General features: G+C 36.6%; 2 protein-coding genes across 2 annotated transcripts in view; one reads left to right on the forward strand and one right to left on the reverse strand.

Moving 5' to 3' along the window:
* Positions 1 to 4,588: 4,588 nt before the first annotated feature.
* LOC141305372 (uncharacterized) lies at positions 4,589 to 7,668 on the reverse strand. The gene is made up of 2 exons (XM_073832474.1): positions 7,516 to 7,668; positions 4,589 to 6,503 (listed from the first exon to the last, which is right to left on the reverse strand). The coding sequence occupies exons 1-2, from the start codon at positions 7,598 to 7,600 to the stop codon at positions 5,365 to 5,367; spliced, it is 1,224 nt and encodes a 407-aa protein (XP_073688575.1). The 5' UTR covers positions 7,601 to 7,668; the 3' UTR covers positions 4,589 to 5,364.
* Positions 7,669 to 10,129: 2,461 nt separating this feature from the next.
* LOC141305375 (uncharacterized) overlaps positions 10,130 to 11,353 on the forward strand; it is a 566,500-nt gene continuing 565,276 nt past the window's right edge. Inside the window, exon 1 of the mRNA XM_073832476.1 lies at positions 10,130 to 10,438. Coding sequence (XP_073688577.1) covers positions 10,342 to 10,438 — 97 coding nt within the window. The 5' untranslated portion in view covers positions 10,130 to 10,341. The remainder of the gene's footprint in view (positions 10,439 to 11,353) is intronic.

Raw genomic sequence — 11,353 nt, forward strand, 5'->3', positions numbered from 1 at the left:
TTGCCTTGATAAAACACATTTACTTGACTCTTGTTAGTGATGAGGCTGGGCAATTTAAGGCAAAAACGCTTTTGTTTTAAAAGGTTAAAAAGACTTGTATTTAATTTATCAAGGTGTATTAAATTACATCTACATTTGATATTTGTTAATGAAATGCTTTTGCATTTTGAGGTTGTAAAAGTTTTGTGGTATTGTGGAAAATGTTTAAACTCTACAGTGTGTAGAAACTGATTTTCCACAATTAACAATATATTGTTGTATTTTAAATATTAATTTTCACTGTGTTAAATGGCGAAGAAGCGGTTAAGAAAATTCTGTTCAATAAAAGTCATTAAGTTTGAGTTAATTGTACTCAATGTTTTCAGGGTTTACAGTGTACCCTCACTTGAAAGGTTGAAGGAATACCACAGAGTACTCCAAAAATATAACAATTAAAGGCCGCAGGTTTATTACAAGAAATTCCTATTATTACTGCAGAAATATGGCTATATAACACAAGAATATTACAGCAATATTACATACTGTACAACACAGAATCCTGTGGTAAATACTATAGAAATGTTAAAGTAATACCACACATTACCACAAGAATATTACAGGAATATTACATGCGGTACAACAAAATCATGTGGTAAGTACTACAAAAAAAGTGAAAGTAATACCACACATTACCACAAGAATATTACAGGAATATTACATACTGTACAACAAAATCATGTGGTAAGTACTACAAAAAATGTGAAAGTAATACCACACATTACCACAAGAATATTACAGGAATATTACATACTGTACAACAAAATCATGTGATAAGTACTACAAAAAATGTGAAAGTAATACCACACATTACCACAAGAATATTACAGGAATATTACATACTGTACAACAAAATCATGTGGTAAGTACTACAAAAAATGTGAAAGTAATACCACACATTACCACAAGAATATTACAGGAATATTACATACTGTACAACAAAATTCTGTGGTAAAATGTCCCAAAAAACAACACAATACTACACAATTACCACACAAATCGTATGTGGTACTTTTGATGTGTTATCATATGGAATACCACAGGACATTTTTGTAAGGGCAGACTGGATGGATTCGGCTTTTATGATCCTCAGCATATCGGTTTCCCTGATTGTGGTGACGGAAACGACAGTGCTTTCCAGCCAAAGCTTATTCATAAAGGCAAGCATGGCAGAGGACCCCTCATTAAAAGTTAAAATGGCCATACTTGCAGCTGCCTTAACTCTACTCTTACCTACAAACACTGTTTTTGGACAGCGGGCCCAAATGACGGAGTTGAGGCACTCATTCGCATTTTGAGTGCCACCATGCTGCATGCGCTGCAGCAGGCTGTCACTTGACATGCGGTGGTATACAGGTATCAGCTTCTGGCCCACCTCCCAAGTTTCCTGCATGGAGCCTGTGGCTCTCTGGAGGTTCTCCAATTTCCTCCACCCTCCTATACCAACACCAGGACAGGTTGCACCAGGTGTGCAAGGGGACTTCGTCACAGGACATGCTATGGAGGAGACCAGCCCAGATCTCATTTTTCATTTTCTCTGTGGAACCCTGGTTATTTAAAATTGCCCCCCGTAATAATTTTGTAATGTTTAACATTTTTTGGCCGTTAATTTCCCCATCCTTTTCGCTGCCTCCTGCTCCATAGCCTTGCTTAAGCCCCTAAAATTTTGTGCACAGTCATGCGTTTCTCTCCAGCTGTCAATTTCCTCATCTGTAATCTTTCCCTCATGCCTGGCAGCTTCTTTAAGGGCACAAGCATGGCAATAGGAGGATAGAACCTCAAAGTCGATCACCAGTCCCGTAAAAATATCGATGCACACCCCGATCCCATAGTGTGATGTGAACCCTCTTTTCTGCCAAGTGCCATCAAAAGACACACTGATATTTATCACCACATCTGCATCCTCTCTCAGCATCTCTGCCACATCTGTATCAATATCTGCATAGGCCTGCCTGACCTGCTCCCTGGTCCTGTGAAGTGACTCAAGACCTCTCTCAAATTCTGCCGCTAATATGAAATGTGTATTGTATCAATAACTGTTCATTTTTGTTTTTATAGATACAGCACACAGAAATCTGTACTGTAAAAGTAAAACTGACCACCACAAAGCAACATAGTGAATGCGATGGCACTTTATTCTATTCTTATAAATCTTTTAAATAAATAAATATTTCATCGATACAAAACAAATATTGTTACAGAAATGTTATAATATGTTACAAGGTGGTAACAGCCACACGTATTGGGCTATTTCTGACATCAGAAATTCTACAGACTGCTTCAATTTTTGGGATAGGCTACAATCCTGTTTCCATTGCCTACCTGTCACTCTCTTGCCGTGCCTCTGATACGTTTTAAGGTGAAGGCCAGGGAGCCCCAACACCTTGCTGATTTTTCTGAGAGCTGCATTTCCCAATCCTAACTCGTGTGCCAAGAGGACCATTCGCACATTCACATCAAATGCAACGTCGTTTCTGGACTCATCCCGAAGTCGGGTAGACGTGTACACGCTCCTTGTCATCTTTACCCAGACAGCACTCTAGCAATAAACTGCTACAGAACCCTTGATTCTGTGGATCTATATAAATTTTTAGCCCTGACATACCACAATTTGGACAAGTTAAATCACCAATCAGCTCATTCAGTCGCGCAGCATGAACAAGCAGCCACTGTTGTGTAGAGTGCACTTTATTTATAGATTGGCTTATATCTAAACCACCCTGGTTTCCCATTGACAGCTTACGTTCAGATGCGCTTCCCGAGTGCATTTCACTGAGTAATCCATCACTAATTTTCCTTTCCCCCTTGCAAGTGACAAATGCGATGATTGACGCGAAGTCATTTTCATTCATTCACTCAAAAGATCCCGCGGAAAGCTAAACCAAACAAGGAAGCGTCAAAGCATACCATGTGACGATTCTGAACGAATCACGTTGTCAGAAATTATCTTCAGCCAATGAGATTGTGCATTTGCGCATATTTGGATCCGACAGCATTGTACAGAAGAGAGAGAGCTTTCCAGCAGTGTACGTGATGACTAGGTACAGGCAGAGATCGCAGAGCAGCATGTTGATTCAGCACCCTGATCCACCCTGGCCCCCCAAGCAGCACCCTGATCCACCATGGCACTTTGAGGTCCTTGATTTGACCTTCTATGTCTCCCTCAGTTAGCAGCCTCCAGGGGGCCAATAGAACGCCAACTTTTGTTGAATTTATGAGAAATCTACAGACGCAAACAGACAAAGTGCAGTAAAATAAAGACCTAAATGTGTATTTCTGACTTTTTTTCACCACAAGTCTAAAAGAAGACACGTTATTGAAGACAGATATCCAAAAATCTCAAAATTGACCAATAAAAAAAAACAATGTTTTTGCCTGTCGTGTCTCGCCATAAAGGTGAATTGAATGTCAGTTTGGTAAGTGGTTAAGGGCCAGGCTGAGTGCTGAGGCCGAGGCCATATAGGCTGCTCCGCCATGGCTTTCCAAGTTTCATGATCCACCATGTCTTCCTAAATGGTTTGCTCCACGACGGCTTCCCGAGCTTTTGTAATTCAACAATGGCTCCCCGAACTGTCTGTACAGCTCCCTGATCTGCCATGGCCCCCCAAGCAGCACTCTGATCCGCCATGGCCCCCCAAGCAGCACCCTGATCCACCATGGCCCCCCAAGCAGCACCCTGATCCACCATGGCCCCCCAAGCAGCACCCTGATCCACCATGGCCCCCCAAGCAGCACCCTGATCCACCATGGCCCCCCAAGCAGCACCCTGATCCACCATGGCCTCCCAAGCAGCACTCTGATCCGCCATGGCCCCCCAAGCAGCACCCTGATCCACCATGGCCCCCCAAGCAGCACCCTGATCCACCCTGGCCCCCCAAGCAGCACCCTGATCCACCATGGCACTTTGAGGTCCTTGATTTGCCCTAGAGACCTTCTATGTCTCCCTCAGTTAGCAGCCTCCAGGGGGCCAATCCCCCTCCCCAGTTGATTATGATACTGCGTCAGATGTACCCTCTGGGAAAGGGGAGTTATATCAAGTTTACAGACTTATTCTTCACCTTTCTTTGTTTCTGTTTGTCTTACATGTCTTTAGATTCTATTGGATATATGTTCCCCTGATTACCTGTGTGGATTTTATTAAAGAACTTTCATTTAATTCTAACCTCTGTGTTGCATATAGTCGTGACACTATGAAGGTAATAGTGATATAAGGCTATAAGCTGTACAAAAAGAAGTGGACCACATCTTGAAATCAAGACAAGAGCTGATAGGTTCTTAAAGTACTGAGATTGTAGAGGCTGAAAGTGCAAAGAGTGAAAAGTTTTACACACTGTGTGAACAGTGTATGAGCGAACTGTGTAATGTGGCAACAGAAAAAATGCTGTGCAAATGAGAATGAAGTGTTAGAAGTATGTGCTTTAAGTGATGAGTTGTAAAATGGAGCTTGGCTGGGTAGCCAAAAGAAAATAAATATAATGGGCTGATGAGAAGCTATTTGTGCATAGATGGAGGAGGGGTATGACATTTTTTACTGCTGAATACAACTGGTTAATCAATTTTTTAAAAATACTTTATTTTATGTATAATTAACAAGAAAATTAATGAAGATCAACTGCTTAGGATCGTTTATTGTAGCAAAACAATTAGAAAGTAAACAGTACGTATATCTACTGTAAATACAGGCTACTGGAAGCACAACAAAGAATGAACTGTGCAGATTAAAAAACAGACCTGCACAAACCTAGTATAATATTTCAATGCTTCTCCTGATAAAGTCCATAAACGTAAACAGATATAACAACATTACATTGAGATCAACTTAACAATAAGCTAAAATACACTTAAAATCAATTTTGTTCAGTTTATGTCAATATATAATCTTCCAGTTACATTGCTTTTCCCAGCAAGGTAAAAAATGGTCTAATATTTTGATACAGAGAAATCCACACATGCAATTGAGTGACACACTAGTCATAGTCACACTTTGAGGGAATCTACTGTAATCACTTAATATTTGAAACTACAGTAAAGCAGATGATAAGGTATGGCCACAGTTAAAAAAAAAAAAAGCCTTATGGTAAACAAAAAGAGATGAAGGATGCATGAAAGTGATCAAATGTATCCCACATTCAGCTCCGGTGTGAACATCCTTGATTTCACACACCTTTTTTCTCATTACACTCTTGAACAAGGAACACAGACAAAGTCTGACATTTGCATGATTTTTCACATATCTGTAAATTTGATGGAAAATGTTTTTATTACTTTGACTACACTTGAATGTCTTTCAAAATGAATGAGCAGATGATTCTAGAATTGCTCCTTTTTCTAAACCTCTTCTTGCATTGAAGAAAATGGCAGTTCCTTCCCAGAATGAGTTTGCAAATGACGTTTCATGTTGCTTTGACATGTGAAACTCTTCTCACACTGAAGACACTTGTACGGTTTCTCTCCAGTGTGAACGGTCATGTGAACCTTAAGGTTTACTTTATGCGTGAAACTCTTTCCACACTGAGAGCAGATGTAAGGTTTCTCTCCAGTGTGAATGCTCAAGTGAACATCAAGACTTGTTTTATATGAGAAACTCTTTCCACACTGAGGGCAGGTAAAAGGTTTCTCTCCAGTGTGAATTTTCATGTGGTTATCAAGCGTACCTTTCAGTGTAAAACACTTTCCACACTCAGGACATATGAATGGCTTCTTATCGGTATGAATTATCATGTGAGTCTTAAGAACTCCTTTTCGTGAGAAACTCTTCCCACACTGTTTGCACATGAAAGGCTTCTCTCCAGTGTGAGTTCTCATGTGGACAGTAAGGTATTGTTTCTGTGTAAAACTATTCCCACACAGTTTACAGGTGAAAGGCTTCTCTCCAGTGTGAGTTCTCACGTGGACAGTAAGGTTATTTTTGTTTGTAAAACTCTTTCCACACTGAGGGCATATGAATGGCTTTTTTTGGGTGTGAATGTTCATGTGAGTCTCAAGAACTCCTTTTTGTGAGAAACTCTCCCCACAGAGTTTGCAGGAGTAAGGCTTCTCTCTAGTGTGAATTCTCATGTGGACAGTAAGGTTTTGTTTCTGTGTAAAACTCTTCCCACACAGTTTACAGATGAAAGGCTTCTCTCCAGTGTGAACTCTCATGTGGACAGTAAGGTTTTTTTTCTTTGTAAAACTCTTTCCACACTGAGGGCATATTACCGGCTTCTTTTCAATGTGAATTTTCATGTGACTGTTAAGATGTCCACTTAAGATGAAACTCTTCGCACACTGTTGGCAGCTGTAAGGTCTCTCTCCAGTGTGAACTCTCATGTTAGAATTAAGATTTGTACTTTGTGGTTTTTGATTTATTTCTGGTGAGGATGTTTTTTTATTCTGTGAGCAACTAATTGATTTTACTTCAGTTTTGAAATCATCTTTCTCTTCTGTTTCATTGAGTTCTTGACTCTCTTCTTTCAGTGCCATCAGGTCTGAGGTGAAATGAGAAAAATGTAAGTTAACAACAGTTTAATGGCACAAAGCAACAGACATCAAAACACTTAGACTAGTTCTGTCAATTAATTAAAAAACTATTTGACAATAAACAATTTCACATTGAATCTCCAAATTAATGTAAGAAAACATAAAGATTGTACATTTAAAATATGGGGCTTATTGGCATCTTTTTACCAAGTAGCCAATTGTTTTTGAAAACCAGTCTCATTGATACAAATACTGCTACTGATCTGTCTCTATTAAACGCATTTCCTTCCAATTTTAATCATTAATTATAGCTATAATTAAAAACAATTATTTGTAACATGTATATTGTTGTGCTTTTATCACAACTACCATATAATGATAAAAAAAAACACTCCTTTTAAAAAACCCACACATAATCTGCCTTGTTTATCTTCACGTTAGAGAATTTAAAAGCAGAATTCAAGTAAGAAATATTTCCTAATTAAACTCACAAAGGTTACGATGAGAGATTTTCGGTTTCTATTTTATTGTTTGGCTCCAGAGTTGGAGAGTAACAAAGTACATGTAACATCATTTCATATTTAAAATACAAAATGAGTAACTATTACAGAACATGTTACCTGTTTCAGATGCAGAACAGTTATTTGATGCATTCATGACGTCTAGACTGGACTATTGTAACGCACTACTATGTGGCTGTCCTGCATCTCCAGTTAACAAGCTACAAGCTGGTGTTTCTGAAATATGACTATTTATTGCTTGTTTTAAAGAACATTCACTGCTATTTACATTTTAATATCACACTTTTGATGATAGCAGAAAAATCACTTAATAAAACAAATGTCAAGTTAAAAACTGAAGTGTCATTGTTTGCTTCAAGCAAAATAACGTTTTTTTGTCAGATACCGCTTTCATTGTTTTCTAATCAAAAGTAGATACTGTGTTTAATGTTACACAAAATATGTTTTAATTTTAATAAGGATCAAATGAATGAGTCCAGCTTTGAGAATAAAAACCAACCTGTTTGTTCGTCAGTGTCTTCATGTTTGACTCTGAATGTTTCTTCAATCTTCATGTCTTCAGTCTCCTCTTTAATAAACTCCATCTTTATAATAGTGTGTCACATGGATCTCTGTTGATTCTCCAGGAGTTTTTCTGTGTGTTTGTCCACTGTGTCCTGTTTAAGATGAGAATAATTATTAGAAAGAAAAATCTATGCAAACTAGATCTCTGTGTGTCTCAATCAGCTCCTAGTTTAGTAGTCAGTGCACTACAAAGACAGTCAGAGAGTTAATAGACTTGTATATAAAAAGTATAAAATATATACAAATAACATCAAAGGTTCATATTTAGATTATAATTTTAAGCTATTTTGATTTATATTTGGTATTCAATTATTTGTACATCATATCTAATATATTAAACTTGAATGAAATCATTCTCGGTTGTGATTCACTCGTTTGTGTTTGTTGTTGTCGTTTGTAGTCCACGTGCCGCTGAATCGAATCACTGAATCATTTCACAAATGATTCGATTCAAATGATTCGGATTCTCAGTTTCTCTCATCACTTCTTATCATCACACGATTGATTCATGATATAGAAAGCGAAATGAAACTTACCTTCTCTGTTACTAAATTTTAAGTAACACTAGATAAAGCATTAGGTTATATTTAATAATGATGCATTTATTTTACATGGCTTGTAAAACGCTTTAATTGATGCAACAATGTCCATTGGTTTAAAAACTTTAAAAGCACAAACCTTTCTTCAGGCGACTGACAACAGATGAGGAGTGCAGCGCATATTTATGACGTCACATCACAAGAGCAAAATAAAAGTCCCATTGGTTCACTGCTCTCTAGAATCACAAATAAATCATAGAAATGTTGTATATAGAATAGAATTTCGAACTCATATGATGATGCTTTTCTAAAGTTACTAACATTGTAAATCTATTAATAATATTCTTTATTTTATTAATGTTCATTTATAACACTATGCTTTCTGTTTATATACCTTGCCATTAAATTCACATTAAACTAGTCAATGCTGCTGTGTAACGTTTACAAAGGTTGTGTTATGGCAAATTTAAAAGGAATATAGTCCATTGATTATTACCTTTTCAGTTTCGTTAATTGGCAAAAACATATTCAGCTGTTACTCCATCTTCTTTTGTTAACATTGAAAAGTTTGTTTAATAAATATAAGATAATAAACAATAAACAGTTTTTTTTTTAAAACTTTAACTAGAAGTACTTTCATCAGAAAAAAAAATCAAATATGTAATGTTGTATTAGTGTTATGGTTTTAGTGAAGTTAGACGTTTTGAAAACAAAATACCTTTAATACACCTGCAGGAAAATGAAGATCAGGAGACTCTTGTTTGAGCTGGTCTCTGTGGTCATCCAGACTGACTAAAACACTCAATCACTGGAGTTTTATTCAGATTTCAGGAGGCTGTTCTTACAGATGAAGACAAAGCTCTCAGATCACAAGCTTAAACACAGTATTCAAGGGATGTGATCAGTTTGTTTTAAATGAATATATTTAGCTTTAGGAGTGTGTGAATATGAATGTGAAATGATGGTGAGTGTCATCTTTTGTCTTTATTGGCTGTTGATGTTTCTGCCTCATTTCTTTAATTGGTGTCTTTGTTTCTGATCAATATCTGAGTTAAATATGAATGCAGAGGCTGAAGGTGAGACTTTCCCTGATCTCTGTGATAATGAGTCTATAGTTCTGCTGATTGGATTAGAGTCACTATAAAGCTGGGCAGATTCCTGTAACTGCTTACATCCTTTGCATATTTTATCTTCTAACGACGATCCTGAAATCTGGCTTAAACTCCAGTGATTGAGTGCTTTAGTCAGTCTGGATGACTGCAGCGACACACAGTAACATCTTCTCTTCTGAGTTTACTACAGGTCTAACTGGATATTGCTGGTATTTTTGTTTCAAAACTTGTAACTTCACTAAAATCATAACACTAATATAACGAATGCACTTCTAGAGATTAAGTTTCTAGTAAAGCAGGTATTGTAATACAATAGATACAAGATACGTATCTTGTATTTATTAACTGAACTGTTCACTGTTTCAAAGGGAAGATGAGGAGTAACAGTTAAATATGTTGACATGGTCTTTGCCAATTAAAGATGCAGAAAAGGTCATAATCAAGTTTAATAAAGGAATGGCAGAGAGGATGGGAAAATGAAATCAAGATTAGACACATTTTTCTGTTCAATCTAAAGTTAGAAACAAATGTTTTTGTACTTGTCCATCCTGTAGGGACTCAGTTAAACTGTAGACTGAGGTTTGGGCATTGTGGGTTAAATACTTTTTTCTATATTGTAGGAAAGCAAATTATTCTCTTTTTTTCTCCTTTAATATTCACTGACAAAGACTGTTGATGCTGATCAAATACCATGATGTGAGTCTTAATTTGAAGTCATTTTCATTTATTTGCGCAGATCGGCTTTTTTAAAGAAAAAAATAGCGCACCTTGTACACTCACAAAGTAATTTCCCCGTAATATTTTCCCTCCTTTCGGCGCTTCTCACTCCAGTCCAGCAGGTGGCACTAAGACACAAACTTCTGTTTGACAAACACCATTAAACCTAAGAAGAAGAAGATTAGTTTCACTGCTCTCTCTGTTGTTTTGTTGTGATTCTGTTTTAGTTCAGCCTGTGAGAAATGTAGTTTCTGTAAACAGAAAAAAATACAGTTTTTGAATCCAGTCAGTAAATACCTTTAATACTGTCATCCTTACAGCTGTGTCTAGGTTTTGAAGCGAGCAGGAATATCTGGAGAAGTATCAGCTGAACTGAGATCTGCTGCTGTGAAGATGGAGTTTGTTAAAGTGGAGAGTGAGGAGAACACGAGTGAACTAGAAATAAAACAGGAACCAGAACCTTTGAACATAAAACAGGAGGAACAAGGAGGTTGGTGTTTAATCTTCATTCATCTTTAATGACTGTTTGTGGTTAGATTTAGTTAATTGTTATAGAAACAATCTTTAAAGCTGAACAGTCTGTTAAAGTATAGATGGGGTAAACACTTCCAGATCTAGTAAGAAACATTTAAATTCTGCACAGAATTCTTGGTAACATTTTCTATGAAGCCCCTATTTATAATCTATTATAAAGTATTTCTAAGGCATTGTAATGAATGCATTATATATAAAAAAAAAATAAAAAATCGTATAATATGTTGTATCATCTCATGAATAATCATAACAATTACAAAATACTAAAGTACTTGAGTATTTGGGGTTCTAACTTTTAAGATTATGATTATTTATTAGACACAATGGGCGGCATTTTTTTTAACAGTTTATTATGATGGGCCCCCTGGTCTACTGACTAGAAGCAACTTTCCAACTACACTAACACTCCTTTTATTAGTAGTATTATTAGTCTAGTATTAGTAGACTTAGGTTGAGGTTAGGCTAGGTAGAAGGTTCACATACTTGCAAAGTTACATATCAGTTTGTCTTTTGGAGAACTATCAAAATACGGCGTTTGAATATATTTAGCATACTACTAATAATAATTACTGCTGGCTGTCATGCAGTTGAAGAGTTACTTATCAAAAGCTGTCTAAAGGGTACCATCAAAATAATCAAACTGATAAAACAAATGTGTCATATTACACATTCATCTGATACATGAAGTTATGGCTCTTTGACAAATATTATTAGTGTTATTATTATTACTTATAAGTGCTCTCTGTGCTTTAAGTAAAGTGACATGGTAAGATATGAGACTTGTAATACGTTATAACTATGAGGAGGTAATCATACTCTTAAAAGCTATAACCACAAATAAAGAGAAATTATAATGCATCAAAACTGTTCT

Source organism: Garra rufa, unplaced genomic scaffold (assembly GCF_049309525.1).
Source record: "Garra rufa unplaced genomic scaffold, GarRuf1.0 hap1_unplaced_002, whole genome shotgun sequence".
NCBI classification, from domain to species: domain Eukaryota; kingdom Metazoa; phylum Chordata; class Actinopteri; order Cypriniformes; family Cyprinidae; genus Garra; species Garra rufa.

Coding starts and splice junctions, on each gene's coding strand:
- LOC141305372 (XM_073832474.1), bottom strand. CDS start 7,600: ATGGAGTTTATTAAAGAGGAGACTGAAGACATGAAGATTGAAGAAACA. Junction 6,504..7,515: donor AGACACTGACGAACAAACAG/GTTGGTTTTTAT, acceptor ATTTCACCTCAG/ACCTGATGGCACTGAAAGAA.